Here is a 23,340-nt window from a genome sequence, read left to right as displayed (position 1 = left end):
GTTATTAGATTCATCATAGAATCATTTTTATATGTATATTTCATTTAGAGGGAGCGAAATATGCAACTTAGTGAGTAAAGCTCTGAAATTTCATGAATTTGAAGAGACAATCAAGTCTAACTATAAAAAAATAAAACACTAACCACCAAGGCTTTGGTTCTTCAAGGTGGTAATGATTTGACTTTGCTGACTGTTCATTGGGTAAATAAAGCATTCAGAAAACTGATTTGAATTAGCAAAAATTAAAATATTGGTAGAATTTAAAAAACTAAACTAAACCATTACTCGTGAGATGTCAAGATGTCATCACATGACCTTTTTAATGATACTGACATTGCGTTCAGAAAAAAGTTCATTTTCCTCAACTATTTATGACTACTAGCCACGATTTTATTTCTAATCAGGTAATGGTATAATGGTCTTGCCTTGGTCTCTCCCTTTGTGAGATAAGGGGTGTTGTTAAGACCTGTTGACAGAGCTGTGTAAGATTGTCACATCATGTGAGTCTGATTAAGGATCAGTCTTAAAATCAATTCTTTCCTTTTCAACAAAAGGAGCAATTAGCATATTTTTCTTAATTAAGCATCATTTTGATTCAATGTTAAATAAAGGCTTGGAAAAAAATTGTTACATTGCCAGCTATTTAGTCATCAATTTATAAAACAACAATTAAGATCTCAGTTTACAAAATGTGTGCGGTATTGCAGATAATAACATAAACTGATCGTATTATTATACATAATACATATCATAATCATACTTTAGGATGATGTATTTAGGATAAAACTACTCAGGAGTCCTTAAAATCTCAGTAAAGCTGAAATGAATATGTGATAGTATGTGACCCTACAGAAAAATGTGTTATCAACCACCTGGCCAAATAAAATGATCCCAAAGTAACTACATTTTGTTTTAAAACTGTGGCTGGTTTTAACAAGAAAACACTGTTTAGATGTGAGATCACAATTGCATACCACAAATATTAAATATTTCAGTTAGATTGCAGCTGTGCAGTAAGTTACACCGTGCAACTTACATTCACATGGTTTAGGTTTCCTGCTGCTCATAGGTCTCAGCTGAAGTAGAATGCTAGAGAAGGAGGGAAAGAGTTGATCTGTCTCTCTTAAACTGTGGTTGTGGTGTGTCCAAAATACCAGCTGTCTCTGGTGAAAGTAAAACTGACAGGTGGTAAAACTAGGAATAGAGGTTATCCTCAACTTTGTATCACCGTTGCTCTGTTCAACATCAATCCACCGAGCATCCAGTTCTCTGAGTAGATGTATAACCAAGTAGGTGTCTGCAGTACCTTGTTGGCTCTTCACAAAAGTAATTTATTTGGTCAATCAATCCATAGAGCATATAGGCTATCTGATTATTTGAGCTGGTGTTGCCCTGCCAACATCTTGTGGTGCTGTGTTTCAGCTTTCCTTTTCACAAAATTATTCATATTCCTCTCCATGTCATAATAATTTAAGCAAGCAGCAAATTGCAGAATTATGCAAATTCTGGCATCCTGAGAATAAGTATTTTCATGACAAAAGTTAGTTTGTTAGCTAGTCAGAACAACAGCTAAGTAGCGTAGGATGCTACCCCAAGGCTAATACACAGTAGCAGGCCTATTCGTAAAATCATAGTAATTTCTTTACCTTCTCCACCATGTCACGGAGCTGTGATAACTGGCCTCCCCCAAAAATCTTTTTAAAAAAAACCATCAATGAAGAACTTCGATCAAAAGAACAGTTTAACTCCATCATTCGGTACAACATGCAATAATTATCAGTCTTTTAAAATATTTTATGCTTCTGTTGTGTCACATAAACATGTTTCCTCGTAAATATTTGAATTTGTTTTACTGAGGTATTTGACTTGCAAATTTTAGTGATTAACCCCATTCATTCATGTACAAAATGTATGAGAACAATATATATATATATATATATATATATGTATCAGTAGAAATGTCAGTGAAAAGCAGCAGCAAGATGTAGGTCATCTCTATGACTCATCAAGTTACTTTTTTATTCTATTTTGTTGTCTGTATGCTGTGAATAGGTCATGACATCAGAGGGTCAGCCAGAGCTTGGAGAATATCCAGTCTGAGATGAGCAAATAAATAAACCCTATCACCCTAAAAACAAGACATTTCATGCACCAGTGACAGAAGATCGGTACGCTTGGATTCTTCAGAGTCCCAGTGGAATGATTATCGGTCTCTTCTGAGAAATCTGGGTTACAGCTAAAACCTTACATCTTCAGTGTCTTCATCTCTGTTTATTTTATTATTCTGACATTTTGTGTATCAAAAAAAGAAAAATAGGCACATAATGGTTCCCTTGATGCCACAGACAAAGTAAGTTTGATATTCTTTTAACCACATGAACTCAAACCTAACCCCAACTGCCTGTTTTATCTCAATATAAACTACACATTTAAAACAAAAAATTGCACTCCTGGTGTATCATTTCATGACTTTCGTTTACCTTTTGACTTTGTTCTTTTAAAGAAAAAAAAACAGTAATCAAATTTCCTTTCTAAAAATCTCTCCCATAAAGGGAAACATTTACTTATGCATAGTTGGGGTTACATGTTGCATGTGAAGCCAGGAATATGATTTACTCTACAGACTTGCAACAAATGTCTAAAAGTTTTGTTTGAATATACAGAAAGCTAATTAAAACTGTTTATGAAGTGACTATAATACAAAAACGATATCTAAATGGGGGCAAGTGTACTCTTGCTTCAAAGATTGAAGAATTTAATCTTACATTGATTATTATTTACTGCTTATACGCGATTTACCTTTAAGTTAAGGACTCATATGTGAGTAATGAAGCCTACTGCTGAGTTGTTGCAGTTTTGCATAAGCCCTCTGCTGGAACTGAATAAAAGCTTGGCGGTAAAATACTTTGATTGGTGGAGCTTGTTATAAAGGCTCTTTGGATCCATATATGCAGGATGCCATCCGTGTAGCAAGAACGAGCTTCAGCAGAACGGCAATGCAAAGACAGAAGCAGTAAACCGAACTCAAACTGTGCTGCAGCAATGAATGAGGCAGTGATTAATCTAAGGGACTTCTGTTTATGCATCAACTGTAAAGACAATTACATTTTCTACATAGCAGTTGTAAAACTTGGTGGTTGTTTTTTTTTTCTTTTTTTATATCATGTACAAGACAAACTGAAGCTGAAATAATCATCCAAAGATTGCTCAACTAATCTTGTAAATGGTGTTCTGTGGTTGTTTCTGTTTTATGGAGAAGTACAATCATGCACTATTAGACTCCACAGAGGTGCTGAGAAGCTTAAAGGTTTCCCTCCATCTCTGTCTTTTTTTCTGCAGCAACTACTGGAAGATTTATTTCTTAGATCTTTAATCACCTGTGGTACTGTAGGCAGATAAATAATTGCTTATTTTGTAACAGCACCCTCCATCATAAAGAATCCTCAGTATTTCACCTTCTATGGAGATGCATTTTATTGAAGTCCTGCAAGATGATTTCTGTTTACAGTAGGTTTTTTTTTTGTCTATCTGAGCAGAGCTTTCAGCTGCCCAAAAGGATTGCATTCCTGATCATGTAGCTGTTCATTAGTTCTTCAGCCACTGAAGCTTGAAATTAGGTGCAAGATGAGCGCCATTAGTTTTCTATTTTTGGTTCTGCCAGAATAAAATAAGCTAACACTGACATTTTTCCAAACCCACAGCAACCCATGTGTATCAGTGACCTCTCATAAGTCTGACAGCTGTTGAAAACGTGTTAAGGGTCCAGTTAATCCAACAGCAGCCATTTACCATCACTACAGGCTCTCATGGAGAGTTACTTCTTCATTGTTGCACTTTGCAGTGAAATCGTCTGGCCCTGCAGTGATGGATGTACCTATCCATTCAGAGATAGAGATTTTTTTTCAATTTGAAATGAATATCATTACAACCATGTGATTTACATTATCCTTTAGAAATGTGTGTTCATGTTGACAGGAAAATGGTCTGGTCCCATACATCTCTATTCTCATAATAAGTATTAATAATTCACAGAATGGCAAAAGTGAACAATGTTTACTTTATCTTTTTATGTTTTATTATTTCTGTTTTTTTTTTATCTGAACTAATGAAATTGATGTTCTACTGAGTTGCCATATTAGTTAAGCTATTTACTACGTATGTTGTACCTGCAGATTGTTAAAGTAGGGTAAATTGGGTCATTTCTGTTATCTATTTTAAAAGGTGAATCTTTAATGATTTTCAAAGGGCAAATATAAAGTCACTGGAAATAGCAGTTTTTGTTGCTGATTCGGGTGTTGCTAGAAGTGCACTATACATAAAATATGAACCTGCAGCAAGCACTATAACAGCTGCTTTATTTTTCATTATATGATCTGTACATATTACCTCATTAATATACCCACCAGGGTGGGCTTAGGCACCAGGTTACAGTGTTGCCTTCCAGCTGTTAGCAGCCACAAGATGTTGACTGCATCCAGTAGGCTTATTGAAAAGATGACCTTTAATGCATCTGGAGAATTAAGGCTTTGCATACAAATGATGATTTGATTTCTCAGACATCTGACCAGTCTGTCAGTGTCACAGCACCCCAACATAGGAAGCTCACTTTTCTGAACAAATCTACATCATTTCTCCCCTTGATTTTCAATTCCCTTTGAAATTAATTTGAACCTTGTTATCAACTAAGTTTGCGTTCATTGTCTTTCTCCTCATTTGACTCTTGTGAATGAGGTTCTATGAAAGTGGGCCGCATGCCAATTTGGGATTATTTAAATTAGTCATTACAAACCGTATGGTTTTGAAGTCAGTTTTCAATTTAATCAGGTATGCAAATGCGTGCCCTATATTGAAATTGTAATTATGCAGAGGGGAGATGACAGATTTAAGAAATGATGCAACACTGCCACCTACTGAGAAGAAGCTGTATGTACTAACTAAACCGACAGGCCAACCATTCCCTCGAGCAAAATACTGCAGCTTTGACTGGTGGCGCTGCCATTTTGCATTAAGCTGTTTAATGCAAACTCATCACAAGCCTCTTACCCCAAAATCAGTCTCAAGACAAAAATATTGATGTGAACGGTTTGTCTTGTGAATACAGACTTTTTGGGTACCACAACATTCAAAACTGCAGTGTTATCGAAAGTCACAATGAATAAGCCTTCCTGAAATCATGTGATTTCTCCATAAGGCACAGTCAGTGTACAATTGTACCTCGACTATAGAAATAAGAGGCTCATTGGAAACTGTTTTATTCAGTTGTTCTAGATTATACTTTAAAAATTCAAATTTCAAATTCGCATCAGTGAGGATACTGCACAAACGTCACGGGATGAAAAATGTGTGCTTTGACTGTTTATTTTTCAAGTCCAGAGATGACATAACCACTTCTAATGTTGAAATGTGCTTTTACATTTATTAAATCTTGAAAAAGGAGAAAATATCTTATATTCAAAAAATGGTATATACACAATCCTTTTAACCAGAAAGGCACATAGACACATTTGCATCAACTGGAAAGATAATGCTTCTTGCTGGCTCCACAACGACATAAAAAAGTAGGACATGGATCAACTTGTGAACTCTAAGTAAATCCAAATAAAACATCATTAGCAACAAAATTAGATAGTTTTAAGCTTTCTCTTGCAATGAAACAATCTTTATTTGAATGATTAAAAAGCTAATAAGACAATAGTGGTGTTGTGATAGCTAAAATATATATTATATATTATTTAAATACAATAGTCTCATGGAGCATATTTTTTGTGTGCATTTTTTTACTCCCTTTCATGGCTAAGGACTTTCCACTGTGTGTGCAAGGAGAAAAGAGCGACATCAGAACATCCTTAATACAAAGTACAACTTTTGTCAAACACGTTTTTTTATACACACTTGTAATAAATTATTTTTAGTATAATGTTCAGGTTGTGACTGTTAAGAGAATAACAGCTACTTTATTTCATTGCTACCGATAAAGGTGTGAAAGTCTATCATGATATGGCTGTGATTGTCTGAACATCGAATAGTTTGCATATGGTCATGTTATCTGTGCTATGCCACAACAGGAGAGCTTTCCAAACCTTTGGCCTCACAAATGACTAAAATTCAAACATGACACCATCTTTCCCCCACAAGCTCATTCATTTCCTGGGGAAAGTCAAATGCTATTACAAGTGGCACACTTGAGAGAAATGAGAACTAAAAGAGGTCATATATCATAGTTTTCCATCGTGGAGCAGGTTGCTGTGGGCTAGGTTGTGTTTTTAAACTAAAAAAGTAAACAGGGGAGGTAACTTCCTCCTAAATATTACAGGTGTTAACACTCAGTGTAAATATGGCAGCAGCACTAATCCTCTTCTTTTTCCTCCTCGACCACTACTTCCTCTCATATTCAGAAGCTAAAGCCTGGTTAGGCTATGCAATGCGGCAAACTCTTTCCTCGCAAGAATGCCTAACATGTGAGCAAGACTTTTTAACCAAAACAAAAGAAAATAAAAAAAATCCCAATGAAATTATAAAAGAAAGTGAAATGTGGTTTTGGTAGAGTGGGTAACTGGGGTTTCAGTTCAATGAAAGCCGTAAGAAACCTACTGTTCGCACCATTCCTCTGTGCATAAAGGGCGCATCTCTGAAGGAATCAAAGCACTCCATTTGGATCCTCTAGCAGTCCTGCTCATTAGTAACATGGCCTCTTCATGATTGGTCCAAGGGGAACAATTGCAAACAGTTATATGGATATTGAAACTTATTTTCTGTTGTCCCTCATTTGTTTAGGTTGATGGTGACATAAGATGTAGGTATGTAGCCCTCATCTCCATTGTTCCTTCGGACCCGGGTCCAACCATCTCCTTTGTCTTCCTCTACCACAGCCAGGACTTCCCCTTCCTGCATAGTGATGGTCCCTTCACTGGCACCTGAGTGGGAGAGACAGGTTACTTGAAACAGATATCCTTTTGCTTGTTTATGTATACAAGACTACACAAAACTCACACTGTCAGAACTGTGATCTAGAAAATCTCAAGTGGTCATTAATAATTATGATCATATTCATAGTGCCTGGCTGAACAAGGTAAATCCATTTTTTTTTCCCATCGATTTGACTCATAACTGATTTTTTTTAGGCAGCATTACCCCAGAAAATCCAATTATCATTTTCAGTATACAAGTACGATTTCTGTCTGGATGGAAGATGGTTCTAGATTGGATATATAACCCGTATACAGCTATGTGGCTTGAGTGAGAATGTTGACATGAGATGGCCTGTCATCATACACCCGCAGCACTACTAAAGCACCACTAGCAATAGCCGGTAAAACAGCAAGCTAGCCATCTAGCTTTTCTTGTAAATCTCCATCCTTTCATGCCGTTTTGAGCTGGACAAATATTTGCCATCCTCTAAAGCCAACACTGTGCTCCAATAGCTTCCATTTCAGAATTGTCTGTCTCCATCTAATGATGCACACAAAAATGTATCTAATGCACATGCATGCTGTTTCAGTGGGGAGTCACAATCAACTGAAAGATGCAAGACTCTTGCCTTTATGATTGTGAACCGTCAAATCTGATCTGTATGAAACTGGAATTGAACAATGTGATGGGTAATGTCAAAGTAGCCTATATCCTTTATCTCATACATAAACTTTTCAACACTGGTGAAAGCCTGTGACATACCAGGGAAGTTGTACATGGCTGTGCACGTCCCAATAGGAGGTGCAAGTTCCTCATCTTCAAAGTCATCATCGAACTCAGCGTAAATGGCTTGAGAGGGATCAGGAGTGCTTTCATCGGAGTGAGCTCCGTCAGGGCTGGAAAGGAAATACAAAGGTTTTGTGTTCACAGAGGCCAACAAATCTGAATTTCAAACATAATATGTGTGGGATTTAATCTCACCTGTGTATATCATGAGCTCCATTGTTAAATGTTTGGGCTTTATAGCGGAGTGTGTCACCTCGACCGCCTGCTTCAGCCAACCAAGTCTACAAAAGAGCAGAGCAAAAACAAGAAATAAAAAAACAATGGAGTCAGGCTTGCTGGCATGAATTATTACATGAATACAGAATGAAACAACCTAACAATATAATGGAACTATGAAATACGGGCCCCGTGTAATATATAAACTAGCAGTGAGTATTACCTCATACTTGTTCAGTTCTCCTCTGAGTCGATCTATATTCTGGGACGTCTGGCTGATTTGGGATGCAAGACTAGCTGGGTCTCCCATTTGAGGATTTTTCTCATAAACATCTTTCATCTTTCCGAGTGCTTCACTGCAGACAGAAAGAAGGGCAGAGACGGAAACCGGGGGGTAAGAGGGAAAGTGAAAATCCGTTCCCTGCAGAGCTGAGGGGTGGGTAAACAATTCCAGCACACAGACGGCACAGAGTTGTTTATACTGCATTAATATTGTATCCAGACTTCCGGCGGAAAAGTTCTAAGAGAGAATGTTATCAATGCGCTGGATACCCACATACAGACACAAGCACACACCTCTGATCTACTTCCTTCTGCAACTCTTTGCAAATTTCCTCTAATCTTTGTTGTAACCTCTTCCTGCGCTGCTCAGGGGGGAGATGGGCAAAGTCCTCAGTCACCGTGGGCTGCAAGAGGTCACAGGAAGGGTGGGTTAACACTGTAACTGGGCTACCATTTGACAGGTTCACAAGCACAGTCATTGTGGTCTGCTCAGGGGGCAATGTTCAACTGGCAAACAGTTTCATATCACCAGGTTAGATACTTTTAGGGTTCAAATTAATATAAAGTCAAAGCAAGTTCATCGGTGAGCTGAAAACAAAACCACCACCCACGGACCAACAAACAAAATGAAGCACCAGTGACAACGTTGATAACTTTGGAAATTTGGAAAAAGTTGAAAAAACTAAGTCGTGGATGAAGCCGGTGACAAAACGAAGTGCACAATTAAGGCCAATTCAAAACTGGGTTACTGATTGCAGTTTCCACTCCTCCACCACCAGATGGCCACCTCTTCAATACAAACTCAAGAGGACAAGCCTTTTGCCACATAATGCCAATGTTGAACACAAAGACAGTGGCACAAATTTGTGAGGGGAGATAATTAGGAGGGAAAAAAATAAATCAACAATAATAACAAAAACAATGTGGAGTTGTAAAGGAAAGGTGGCCGTTTTTATGTGACAAAACACCTGAGACCCCAACACCAGTTTTGGTTGTCCATATTACCATGATCCTTTCTGAGGTAAATTTCTGAGGGGAAAAAGAAACAGTTTGTGTACAGAGAAGACCCATCAAAAATTTTTCCAGCTTAGCCACCCTAACAAAATATGATGATCACATATTTTAACACAAGTTAACATTAGAAAGACAAACTGTTTATACTAATCATGAGCTAAAAATCCAAAAGATGTAAACTTTCTTATTCATCTGAAGAATTCAGTGACTCCTGCGGCATGAGCACAGGATGACGTCTGACAACTTATGAGTGGAGGTCTCCTGGCATCCGAATCATCTCCTCTTGTCACTCACCGATCTCCTGAGTGTCCGGAAGGAAGAGATTCTGGGTTTGACTGTCTTATTGATCTCCTTCAAACAGTACGACAGGGGGTCCCGGCCAAACTTGGGGGAAAGGGATCCATTAGGGGGTGAGGGAGCGGGTGGTGTAGAGAAGGGAGTGAGTGTGGAGGAAGAGAGCTGGGGTTGGGCAAGACCAAAAAGTACCAGCACCAGAGAATGTGATATATAGGCACAGGTTGGAGCATGAAGGAGAAGGAAAAGGGAATAACAGAAATAGGGAAGATGGGGAAGACAAAAACAACAAGGTGACAAGGGAAAGAAAAAGACACCGTCAACACCTTAAAGCACACCACAATGCCTGGAAGACAACACTGGAGCAAACCCAGCACACAAGCCCAAAGAGCATAAAAGAACAAACACGCATCTTTGGCTCTCATTAACACATTATGAAAACACTAACCCTAACCCTTATAAAATAAAATCATCACATACCAGGTCACCCAACCCTCACAATTTATGTCAAGGACTTTTTGCGGAAAGATTTATGTGAAAACTAAACGTTCGTGGGATCTTAAAACTTTTTACTAGAAAAGAGTCTGGAGTAGAGATTTCATATTTTATAAGATGGGCCTGTGTGGCTAAATTTCACAGTGTTTGCAATCTTTTTCAAACTCAATTTTTTATCCTATTGACGTTTCTATCTCCTCCTTTTTATTGAGGCCTTCTGGTAGGCACCATTAAATCCTAAACCAACAAAGCACCATGATGGCATATTGCCTCAGTCAGCTTTGTTCTGATGCTGCACCTGATGGTGAGCAGTTTATATTCACGTTTAAAGTTTTTGTCTCATCCATTTATTACTTGCTATGTAGAAATAAAGAGGCTGACAGCAGGGGATAGACCTCGGACTTCCCATTCAGCTTATATTGTAACTCACTGACTTTGCCTTTATGCTTATCGATATTTGAAAACAATGTCCTTTTGCCAAGAAATATTGAAGACAAATGGATAATTATTTTAATGATTTACAGTTTAAGCTGAATGTTTTACCTCTCAAATGCTTTTTATTTAATGTTTTAGTGGACAGTTTAACAGTAAACCTTCAGGTTTTAGAATACTTTTTAAACAAAGCCAGATGTTGTAAGGGGTTTCATAACCGACTAAGTAAAAAAATACTCAGTGGTCAGTATGTAACATTATACTAGTACATTTTTTTGTAATAATCATAGTACCTTAAAACATTCAACATCAGCTGTCTATGTTTTAATCATCTCTTGAAACAACAAAGCAACTGATAAGCATTAGAAAGAATCGCAAAAATGAGCTTAATATAGGATTTTAGATTATCTTTTTTTTTTTTTCTTCAAGAAAATCGATTTCATGAACTGGACGAGTTGTGTGAATTTGGAAGGAATGGCCAGAAACACAAAACCTACACAGCTAGCAACCAGCCATAACTTCAACACTGGTGCCAGACCTGTCCAACTCAAGCAAAGTTGAGCCCAAGTGAGGATCATGGAACAATGAATCATGTCTATATTGCTTTAAATTCCTCAAGCTGTCATAATTGATAGTTTCAACATTTTTATTACCACTTAGTATTAGTTTTACCATAGCCTTGCTGACTGTCTACACATGAATTAGCCGACTCAATCATCAGGATTCTGAGTGGAAAATCATGTTCACAGGTTGAAGTGGCTCTATTCTGAGTCTGACCTACACAGATAACATCAGTTCATAAACAAGTACAGTGGTTATAAATAGCTTGCATAATTATCAGAGTGGAATAGTGCTTATAGATTTTTGGAGCTTGACAAATGCCCTGTATTAGAAAGAGGTTAACATGACAACATGCTTGGAGTGAACTACATAAATCTACAACGAATGGTGGGAGTGGGATTTATTAGCTAAATTACACATGAGGCTTTTGTCCTCGAGTCCTCAATAATGACAGACTAAAACATACCTTAAAAGAAAGGCCTGAATTGTAAATACTAAGAGTTTGAAGTACAGCACTGTTATTATGTGAACATCTACTGCCTTGGTGCTAATTTTGTTTAGAGGTATTTGGATCTAAGTACAAGCGTGCTTGGTTGTTTGTCCAGTTTGTCTCTGTGTGGCCCTGTAATGGTCTGGCTACCTGTCCAGGGTGTACCCTGGCTCCAGCCCCCTGCGACCCTGAATTGGATTAAGCGGGTATAGAAAATGGATGGATGAGATCTAAATACAGGAAAGCAGTTAATAGGAATGTTTGGGGGTCATATGTGCACCCAGAATTTACTCATGCCAGTACAGCCAGCCACCTAGTCACACTCCTAAGGTCTAATTGGGAGAGCATGACTGATGACACAGGGCTCTGTGTCACACACATACACAGGACAGGAAAAGTGCACAGCCGAGCATAGCCAGTAAGACATGCAGAGGGAATAGCAGTGCTGAGCAAGCAAAAGCTGCAGGGAAGAAAGAAGGGATCGTTTACATTTTGGGACTGGAGGAGGGGACCATTAGCTAGTTAGTGGTCAGCCACTCATAACACCGGTTTAATGTGGGATCTCAGAGTGCTTTAAGATCCATTACAGTGTAGTGAGTGTTTTGCACCAAACAGATACTGAAGAGCAAATGCAAATAAATCAATGTTTACAATGATGACATTTTTCTGGCCCAGCAAACCTGGGGTCATTCTGATGTTGGTACAAAGATTTTATTGTGATGCCACAAATAATGCTAGCTTCCGAGCAGGAGAATAGAGGCAGTGTGTTTGTGGATGCCTGTAGAGAAAAATTCAGTGTTGTTTGGGTCCCGTGCTGATGAAAGCACAAGCATAGCAGAATGCTGACTGTCAGTTGACCTATTGGAAAGCACTCTGTAGTGCTTTGCGGTGTGTGTGTGTTGGGGTGGGGGAGTTTAGGTTTATTCACTCACAGGCAGGAACAGAGGCATGCAAAGGGACCTTTTCTGAAAGAGCTGGGATGTGTGTGAGGTCAAATACAATTAAATGAAAGTGGCTCATGCATTATTATACTGAGCTTCAAAGATGAGAAGGTGTTTTACAGGGTTTGCCTTTTGTATGTGTGTGTAGCCATAACTACAGGCTCACCATGAGTGCTCTCCATAAGGGATTGAGTCACCCACTAATCTGAATCATTTTCATCTCATTAATGTAGGGTAGTTGACAACTCATTCACTGTACAATTTCTACAATGGCAAAAAAAATGAATAAATAAAAACACCTGTCTGTTAGTGTTCCGTCATAACAAATGTGCTCTTAAATTGTAAAATGTCCTACCTTACTCCTTTTGCTGAAGAGCCAAAAGTTTTTGCTCTTGTTCTTCCCCAGAATGTCCATGGGGCCTTTGGGTGTACCCAGACTGCTATCAGAAGAGGCTCGATTGATGCCCTGACTGTAGTCCTCAAACTCCAAATCTCCAGGACGCTCAAAGCCTGACTTATTCTGCTCTATTACAACCATGGAGTCCTGTGTTAAATGCAGTTATGGATAAGAGCAATCAAGTTATTTTCAAACAGATGTACAACTGAAGCCATCCTGCACATTAAATGTCGGTTTTTAAGAGCAACTCACATTCTTCTCATTAACACTAGTGCCGGCTTTAGTAATGCCTTCCAAGCACTTGCCAATGATGGGCATCACATGCTTTTCTGTGTCTGAGAACAAGATGTAACCTTGTGCCAACTTCTGTATTCGCCCCTCATCCAGATCCTGCAATTTCTGGAAAACCCAAAACATTTGTTTACACTGCGAAATGAATATAAATCAGATATAGCAAAATGCAACGTGCATTTCAATACAAAAACCTTTTTTTTTTGTGGACAAAACAGAAAACGTGCAATAAACTAACAACTCTAGATATATCTGATTATATTTCTTGATAGTCATCAATATACAGTCCTACCACGTGAAAAGATTCAACAAAATGATCATAACATTTCATCTCTGACTTTAAGTCATAAAAAGTAGTCTTAGTCGCAGATTAAATCAAACTAGAATCTTAAATGTTTTATATGAAATGTCTTTTGCACTCGTTTTAAATTTGTTGGGATTCTTAATAGTAGAAATTGTCCTTTCCTCGATATTAATTATACAATATTTATGACTTCTCATGCAGTTGGAGGCCTATTCTAATTTAGCATCAAATCAAAGTCCATTTAAAGGGTCTGCAGAGGTGATGCTTAACAGTGGCTGGTGCTTGCTCAAGTTATTAGTGAGGAGCAGGTTTTCCAGAAAGACACATCCTCCATAGCTTCTCTGATTACCACAAACTGAATAAATAAAGGCAGCCATCATGTGGTGACCCATTTGTTTGACCCATTTTGAAGACTTCAGTTAAACATTTTGGTCACTGCTTGCCCTTTGGAAACTGGATGTCATGACTGAGCAGTGGACCTGACTGAGAATCAGAAAAACTAATCCTGCCCCAATGCAGGCTCTGCTTTAAAGCTGCAGTCTGCAGGATTTGTTGTTGTCATACGTAAAGTCCTAATTTTCGGCATTTTAAGAGTTTACATGATCTATCAGAACGCTTGAAGTTGAAAACGGTGACCTCCGTAGTCGCAAAATGCAAGAAATGCTTATTTTTTAACCGAAAAATAAAAAGTTATTCAACTTCCTGTCCCGCCCCATCAAAACACATGAGAACTCTTGCACGTCTACGTGCACGCCAGATGCGCGTACACGACTCCTCATTCATCACCTCACCTGTCATTTGCGATCATGAAAGACACAGTAAGTAGACTAGCCCGTAATGAAGTTCAATAGTCCAGATAAATAAGCGTGGGGACGAGCCTACCTTGTATCGCGCGTGCACAATCGGTGATTGACAGGCAGCAGAGCCCAGCTCGTAACCTGATTGGTTACCTTTTACCGGTCCGGTCTGCAATTTTGTAAACAAACCTGCTGGCTTTGGAGGGACCTAGCGGGACATATAGGGGACCTAGAGAACTAATTTTTTTTTGTATTGGGGTATTTAATGTACTACTTTCAGAATCCCCGGACAGTTCCGGGCATTATGCTTGAAAAAGAGTTGCAGACTGCAGCTTTAAAGAGAAGTTTGCTTTAAATGTGAGCAAAATATACAGAATGAACTTTGCTCTCTATCCAATAAGACACAGAAGTAGCAATTAAGATCATATACTAATGAACGAAATATTTTGTAAGGTCAAAACTCAGTTGGAAGGTCATTTTTCTCTTGTCTTTTTAATGCCAACAGGCTTCTTTCTGAAACCATGCCTTTTCAAGTCGGGACTGATGCGTCTAAATTGCGCATTGTGTCATGTGTGAAAGTACACAGGCAGAATTGGGGGTCGAAGGTACTCCGTTACCGATACGCCTCTCAGCCGGCAATGGAGTCGGTAACAGAGATGCATTGATCCCACCTGCTTACATACATCAAGCCAGCATTGCGACACCTCGCCACTCTAACCAGCAGTGTTGTCGTCACTCAACTAATTCTGCAACTCCGACTTGATGTGTGTAAGGATACAGCAATGAGGGACTGATCCGCCTCTGTTTGACATGTGTGAATTATGCGGTGACACAGCAACAGGTTAACAAAGATGTTCTTCTGTGCCAATAAGACTCAACCCACATGTAAAAGAGGCTATAGAAATCGCGTAGATATGTAGATGAAAACAATGAAGTGGTATGCTATTTATCTAATTAAATACAAGTAATAAATCATTTGTTAAATTTGAAAGATTTGGACTAAACAACACGATCATTTATCATTCTACTCATACAATAACAATGCAAGAAATATTGATGGCAGGTTATTGTGTTGTGACAGGTAATTCACTTACATTGAAAATGAGTGGCATGTCATTAAAATAGAACTGGCTCTGCTCCTTGTTGTATTTCTGGAGCTGAGCAGCATAATCGTTCTTACACTCGTCTGCTATGTGTGCTCTCATATGAGCCTGTTGTTTGGCCTGAAACCACAAATAAAAAACAAATATAATATATACCATATATACACACACACACAGCATGAATAAAGTTTATCTACTTATTTAGCCCATCTTACTTTTTCAACATCTGCTTTTGTGGCATTGATGTCCTGATCAGTCTTCTCTGCATATTGTGCTGCACGCTCTGCTTCCCTCCACTCTCTTTCAAAGCGTTTTTTACTCTGGTAAAGAGGGAAATAAGAAGAACATTTACACCAGTCAACGAGGTGAAGTGAAGCCAGTACCTAAATCAACTATGAATAGGATCCAATATATAGCGCAAAGCTGTTTTTACTGTCTGGAGATGGAGAAAGTTTCAGCCTTTGGGAGCAGAAAAACTCAAAGTAGGTCTTGGATCATTGATGTAGCAGGAGTTTAAAATTAAACTGCTTTCCACTCTGTTCATCTGTTTTTACTATACACAAATAAAGTCACCTGACAGACCGCACTGACTCTGCAGCCATTCTCTTACAGAGCGATTTTCATGTCCGCCATTCTGAACTCAACAGGCACATAAGTACGTTTTGATCACTCGTCAAATTCTACGACTTGACTTACGCTGTCAAGCTGTTTGTAGGTGCTCTCCAAACTCTGCTGGGACTTCTTGGCATCCAACAGAAACTGCAAACATTCATAAAAATAGACAGAGTGAGAGGAGGGTCAGATGACAGAGACAGAGAAACAACATGTGTAGGAGCAGACAGAATAAACAAAGACCTCTAAAAGCCACACAGCATAACAGACAAGAAAACAAATACCAGTGTGTCAGTTTGAGACATAACGTCTTCAGCAATAGGCTGTACATGGCTGCACTGTTCTGCAGTCCAATATAACACAGAGCATTCCTCATGGAGAAATGGAACACCACCACAACAATCATGCCTCCCTTAGGAGACACTTAGACTTCTTTAATGCCACAGCAGTGAGATCTCCACATCTCCACACTTCTAGAATGCCTTTACTTTCCTCTTCCCAAACTTTACACTTCTCCTCAGCAGTTAGTTATATATATACATATATATCAAATAAAAAAATCTTAATATGATGCATAAGAGTTTTCATTTTCAAATAAAAGAGACTGCAGATATCATTCAAACAAAAGTTAACTGAAACTTGCAAAATTGTATAAAAGGAAAATTTAAAAAGTGGCCCAGAACACCCTCAAAGCAAACAAACTACAGGTAAGGTGTGTCAGAGGTGCCTTTTACCTGAGAAATTATGTCAAATTCAGTTTATTTGGACAACAAAGATCAATTTTAAGCAGGCAAAAACAGTGTAACTTCTGGTATTTAGCACATCGAGCTCACCATCTTTCGTTCCTGCTTGAGCTCTTGCAGATATTTGGTGAGATCGATACAAATGTTCATCATCAAGTTCTCAGCAATTAGCTCCCTCTGCCCCGCATAGTCATTCATCTCATTGAGAATGTCCAAAAAGGACTGGAAGCTGGACAACCTACAATTTAAGAGGAGGATAAAGGAAAGGGTGGAGAAATTAGAACAAGCTGATGGGACCACTGATAACATGATAAACACACAAAGCTCAGCAGTGGGCTAAGTTATGATAAGAAGATCAGGACTTCCTTATTCCTGTTTCCCCCTGACGGTATTTGAATGCCAGAAACTTCAGAGTGAGACAACTACATGGATAACACCAGTAAAAAAGACAATTCTTCACAGTTTTAAAGCAATACTATCTGCACTTTGGTTTTGTTTTGTTTTCCTTTGTTAGTTTCCCTGATGAGTACCTAAAAAAAGCTATTGGAGACACAGTACAAATATAGGGGGTTTCCTGAATCTGAAAAAATGAAATTCAGATGCAAACTATTTCTGAATATAGACTTTGTAACAAAATCTACAAAGACTCACCTGCATTCTGGCTCATCTTTACTGCCTCGTTTTTGGTTATATTTCTTTGAAAGATTCCTGTGGACAGTGACAGTGCATCAAGAACCAGACCATTTAACAAACTCACAGGGAAATGAATGAAAAGATTGGTTATATACTTATGTAACCAGTGGCAGTGGGCTTTTTTTTCCCCCAACTTTATTAAAAACGACAGTTCACTATGAACATATTCAAATAGCTGTTCTTCCTCCTTTCACTCTCCCTTTGACCACATCCCGTCTATCATGCGCCAGTCTGCTCCCACTTCCTCTCCTCTCCAGCAAAGCTCAGCACTACAACAGATGTGGGCCTGCGCCCTAGGAAATGACTGGGAGAGGAAGCAATAGGGATGAAGAGAGGGGGGGGGAGCCAGCGAGCACACTGCTGCTGGAGAATTGGGCTAGTGTTTCAGAGACAAGCTAGATTTTGTCCCAAAGCAGTCATAAGACCAACAAAAATTTCATAAACAACCGTCTAACATGCTCCCATTCAAACACAAGCGCAAACACATGCACACAAATGCAGAAACAAGCTGCTTGGAGCAACACACTCGTACACAACTATTTTAGACAGTTAGCGGAGGAAAAAAAGAAAAAGAAAAGAAGAAAAAACAAGAACGAGGCCTACCTCAGTTGTTTGGCATAGTTTTGCTCAATCTCTGTCCTCTCCTTCACAAATTTCACATACTTCTCCACCAGCTCCAGGCCAGACTGTGTGTGCTTCTCTATGATGTCATATTGGTCCTGAGAAAGCAGCACAGGAGACAAATAAGGAAAAGAAAAGCCAACACGCACTAGGAGCATGCGTTTACCTTGAGGCTACAGCTGGGGTGTTTCTATGGTTAAGTTTTAGGGCATCTGGAACAGGGAGGCAATAAACTGAACACAACAAGCTTTTTTTCCTACATTTGGGAATCTAAGAATGCTCTCTATACATGCAAAATGTATTTGTGTTGGTCTTAAAATCTCTGCTTAGCTTTAAATTCATTCAGCACCCATGTTAATGGAGGAAGAGGGCAGTCAAAGGACACAAGAATCCGAGTCTATGGTATCTATATCTCTAGTATCTGGTTAAACTGTGTCAAGTGAACTGAAAAAATGTCACATAACTACGATTATGCTGAGCGATTTAAGTAGATATTTCAACAGTTTCCTCTTCATTTACAAAAGAATTTGCTGACTTTTCATTTTCGTATTGTACAAGATGAAGGTTTTCTTTGTTTCTCTTCCTCTATCTTTACTAAGTTGGTAAGGAACTTTGGAACACCTTCAAGCTCAAGTCTGTTAGCGGTGAGGGATGATATCAAAACCACTCGTTCTCACTCAACACAAAGAGCAGCTCCCCAAAGCTTTTTTTTTTTTTGCTGCTGACTTTTGTATAAAAGGTAGGGGCATTTCGAAAGGGGATTCCTAACATGTATGGCCTTGTCCTTTCCTCACTCTTCATTGCCTTCAGGTAAAACAAAAGAGGCACGGCTCAGATAAGCGAGACAACATTTAACCTAATCACAGGACACAGTTAAAAGGCCTTCAGTCAGTCACCACAATAACAGCTAACAAAGATCTAATTTGAGCTCTAAAACAGAAGTAATGACAGTCAAGACAGCCAATTGTTTTTAAAATGGATTTTTTTTTTTTAAGTGAAGAAAGCAAATAGCAGAGTTTAAGTGTGCTACATAAAATATAGCCGACTTATTGCTAAATGGTAATGTGTTCTAGAATTAATCATGAACCACAGTGGCTTACATTCAGTGCAACCAAATCAAGTGCTGCCACCAACCCAAAAATAATCAGTCTTATTCAGTGTCTGCAGGCAGACCGGAAATACTATTCATTTGATAAGGAGCAAGTATGCAGCAACCTTCTGAAACCAAAGTAACCTCGAATGGCTACGGGAGGCCGGCTTAAAAAGGGATTGAACCAGATTTCTATTTTCAAAAAGTAATTGTATTTATCTATTCATATCATTATCTGTATCAGTTCCTGATACTGACGTCGATCCGTGATCAGAATTTAGACATATCAGTGCAGCTGCGCTGAACCAGGAACCCACTATTTAAGGCAGTCTGAAACAGAGTGAGCACAGCTTCTTAAATCAAGGTATTTTGGTTTTGAAACAGACAAAGGAAAAACATATAACGTATGAACAGCCAAAGTGCCGAGACATTTAAGTTGTGTTGCTTTGTACAACATTAACACATTTTTTGCTGGAAGTTGGGATATTGGAATGTATGGATATTGGCAGATTCTATATATTCAGATTCAGCCATCGGAATCGCATCAAATCTAAAAAAAAGTGCACCCTAGACCCACTGTTGTTGTCAGTCTCTCAGGTGCTTTTATACTATCTGTAACTGTAAGTTGTGACAGATGAGACATATAAAATATACACATTCAAACAGTGTCACAGGACTGGAAAGTCAGTCAATTTGAAAGTACATTGCCATCAACTTGAAACTAAATTCACTTCCAGTTATCAGAGTTGCATGTCAGTTTAATGGACAAGCACTGCGTCATGAACTGGGAGGGATGAAATTTCAAAATGTATAGCTATGGAGAATTTTCAATATTTCTCGATAAAAATGATCTAAAGTCCTAAAGTTGATACAGAAAATCTAATTAAATGAACAAAAAATAACTTGCACACTGAGTATCAACTCTGTCAGGTAAATACATTTTAAAACTTCATATGTGTGATGAGTAAAAGGTAAAAGAACCTCTGCTGTCAGTGACAGCAGAGGTTTAAATTTATTTAAATATTATTATTATATTATTATTTATTTATTTAAATTTTAGGTTAATTTACAATGACCTACAATTGCAGAAATAACTGAAACTAAAAATTTCTGGAAACTGATCAATCCTGTACATCAGTTTGGAGGAATCTCATGATAGATTTAAAGATGGCTTTCCTATTGGGAGTCCTTCCTAGTTTGTTTTGGTTTAAGGTCAGGAACATTGACTCGGCAATTCCTGTCTTGCTGTAACACTGACTTTGTTGGCAATCAGTTCACAGACAGTTCACACAGTTCTTGATATTTTCCTTCACAATTCAGCGATATAATTCAGAATACCTTATCTACTCAATGCAGCAAAGCAGACTCAAACCATGATACAGTGAGACAAGATACACCATGCCTCATAGACTGGAAAAGTTTTTTTTCCTGCTTTTCCTGCATTAGTGACATCACAGAAAGAAGCTTTTTTTTTTTTTTTTTTTTAAACCACCCAGCCAATCAAGAAATATCAAAACAACCTGCAAGTAATCGTGCTGATTACGCACTGCTACAATTTTATCTGTTGTGGCGCTCCAAACCCTGATTTTGTCCTGCTTAGCTGCTAGTGTTTTCTTCATAGTTATCGTTCTTTAATGTGTCTAATGTGCAGAGCCATTTGCTGCTGCTGGATGCCTCCTTTTACCCACTTTTTTAAGTAATTCTATGTTATTCTGATGCTATTTGTGAGAGATTAAGCCGTTAACCACTTGGCCATTGCTGATCAATATGCTTTAACTGGTGTGTGAGATGTTGAATGACGGCTGGTAAGGCAAGAGGAGGGCATACTGTAGACCAAAAGCCTTATGATGCACTGTGATGGGCAGGGGCCCCACTTTTGGACCTGGAGTTACTTTGACACCAATTACAGTTTTAGGGGCAAGGTCTACTTTTGCCTACCTTAAATACTTGCTGCATCACGAGGACCTGATTCCAGACTCACACTAAAAATCTTGAAGAGAGCATAGATGAAAAACTGTTTGATAGTCCAAGTCCACTACCCAGTACAACATAGTCTGTGGTATTTTAAAACGTTTTAAGCAAATATTACATAAAAAAAACACATCTCCATCCAAATCGCTGACTTTAAAACTGTCCTAAAATGCATCACAATAGATTACAAGAATAAAATCTATGTTGTGTCAAACACCAGGGACTTTAGGACTATTTTAGTTTCTCACAGCCCAAGCCAAGGCTATAAATTATCTTTATAGATCTCCCAAAAGTTAGTTTGTACTCCACTGATTTTTGTAAACCAGAAATGATTGTGTAAGGAACTTCCAAATGGTAATGTTGTGCTTTACATCAAACGTACTGCATTTGCTGTGAAACTGTTGCTTGTATGCTTGATATTGTCTTATAAACCTTTCCCCCCATAGCTGCTTTTACACACTGTTAATATTCTGCTTTATTTTCTCTCCTACTCTCAATTCTTCTTCTACTTAATTTTGATATCTAATCTAAATGTTCTACATCTACTTTGATACATACACATATTATATCTATATATTTATATACAATAAGTATTATAGTTTCTATAATAGCACTGGCATCAAGTGAAAGCCAGGGGAAATCCTGACCTACCACACCGGAGTGGCACTCACTATCAAAGCTAAAGCCTACACACAGATCTTGAACTCTACAAACTTGTGTCTTAAAATAGCTACCGGATTAGCAACAATCAGGGAACAGATGCCATAGAACTGATTTGTCCCAAGGGTTAACCCTGCAGAAAAACAATATCAATGATGCCTGTGGCGCTTTGTCTAACCAGACAGGTGTGGTTAAAGTTAAATATTTTAAACATTTGCATGAAATCATTTAAATCAAACCTGTCTAAAGGCAGCTGACTAGCTTTTTTAGTGGATAATTTAAAACCAAAACTGTTGCAAAAGTGTCATGTGATGGAACAGGAACAACTCCATCAGAGACGGAGTTCTGATAAATACTGGAGTGCGGATGTTTCTCTGTATCAATCAAAGTAGGGCAAAACTAATTAGGCTGTTGCACCAGCACATATGAGGAAAAGGGACAGGGGAAGAGGCCTAGGGGAGACCGTAATGAGGTCACAACCTCCCTATCCTCATTTTTGCAGTGCTCCATTTTACATGTAGGTTCCCTGAAAGAATGCATGCGTGACAACAAGCTTTGTTCAGGTTCTGAAGAGTGTCATCCCCTTTACTGCTGCTTCCAGGAGGGGGCTTACAGTTTGCTGCAAGACCATAATACCTTGATTTGTTTTGACCTTGGAAATATCCCTAATAATTAACTTTGACCTGCAGGAGCAGATCATGATGAATATCACACCGTTCAAGACAGCCTCGTGAAAACTTGTTTACTAGCAAATCTATCTGACCAAATCGCCTCAGAACATGGAAATCTGGGCACTGAACAGGTAGACACATAAGGCACGTTATCAGTAATGATGCTTGTTGCCAAGCCACAACACAGCAGCTGATTTGATCTCTATGGAAGCCAAGTGTGACAGAAATGTAAACAGAGAAGACTCCCACAAGTTCAGCCTCAGCAGTTTGAAAATATATATGCAGAACAAATTACATTTCGACGCTGTGCTTTGCGCAAAATCAATTTCCAATGTGCGATTGTAACAGTGCTGACGCCGTGAAGACGACCCGCGATATCATTTGACCTGAATTGTTCAAGTTTAATATATCTAGTAGTTGTTTTCGTTGTGTTTTATCTACTTAATGTTAAGGAAAACGCCTCAGAGGTAATGACGCTCATGAATGCACCGTTTTGCAAAAACACAAGCTGATCTTTTTTTTTTCCAGAAATAGGCTACTCCTCACCAAATGTCTCGCTTTCGCGCTGTCCGAAAGAATGCACTATTGTCATCCCGATGCTCTTCATAAAATAGTTCAATCAGATGATAAACTCACCCAAAGCTCTGTGCCCCAATCCATGTTCAGCTTGTTTGCCAAGCTGTCTCCGGAATACAAAGAACTTCTCCAAAGTTATCCCAGCAGCTCGAAGGACGTCGCTGGCAAGTACAATCCCGCCGGGATCAAACCCAACGCGCTCCGGTGTTGATTTCGTTAGCAAATGATGTAAATCCGAATCATAACTAACCAATCGACTTGGGCTGGCAGTCGTTTGTTTAGTTCGTCCAAATATTTTTCATAGCGAAGGAAACAGGGACAAAGTAGCTCTCGTATCCGCGTCACTCCCAAATCCTAAGTCTTAAAGGGGCAGCGCACTGAGACACACTGG

General features: G+C 38.6%; 1 protein-coding gene across 2 annotated transcripts; it reads right to left on the bottom strand.

Moving 5' to 3' along the window:
* Positions 1-5,342: 5,342 nt before the first annotated feature.
* Positions 5,343-23,338, bottom strand: trip10a (thyroid hormone receptor interactor 10a). 2 transcript variants are annotated; one of them, XM_075453152.1, is made up of 15 exons: positions 23,010-23,337; positions 17,964-18,079; positions 17,319-17,375; positions 16,758-16,905; positions 16,009-16,071; positions 15,528-15,632; positions 15,304-15,432; positions 13,070-13,216; positions 12,776-12,964; positions 9,502-9,666; positions 8,488-8,597; positions 8,135-8,267; positions 7,891-7,976; positions 7,672-7,805; positions 5,343-6,914 (listed from the first exon to the last, which is right to left on the bottom strand). In XM_075453152.1, exons 1-15 carry the CDS (start codon positions 23,031-23,033, stop codon positions 6,763-6,765), a joined length of 1,758 nt encoding a protein of 585 aa, XP_075309267.1. In that variant the 5' UTR covers positions 23,034-23,337; the 3' UTR covers positions 5,343-6,762. The 2 variants fall into 2 exon arrangements, with proteins under 2 accessions (XP_075309267.1, XP_075309268.1); XM_075453153.1 differs by lacking the exon at positions 9,502-9,666 and having other exon boundaries at positions 23,010-23,338.
* Positions 23,339-23,340: the final 2 nt, after the last annotated feature.

This window comes from Odontesthes bonariensis, chromosome 21 (assembly GCF_027942865.1).
Source record: "Odontesthes bonariensis isolate fOdoBon6 chromosome 21, fOdoBon6.hap1, whole genome shotgun sequence".
Classification (NCBI taxonomy): Eukaryota; Metazoa; Chordata; class Actinopteri; order Atheriniformes; family Atherinopsidae; genus Odontesthes; species Odontesthes bonariensis.
The sequence above is the reverse complement of the archived record's forward strand: the minus strand, read 5'-3'. Positions and strand labels throughout refer to the sequence as shown.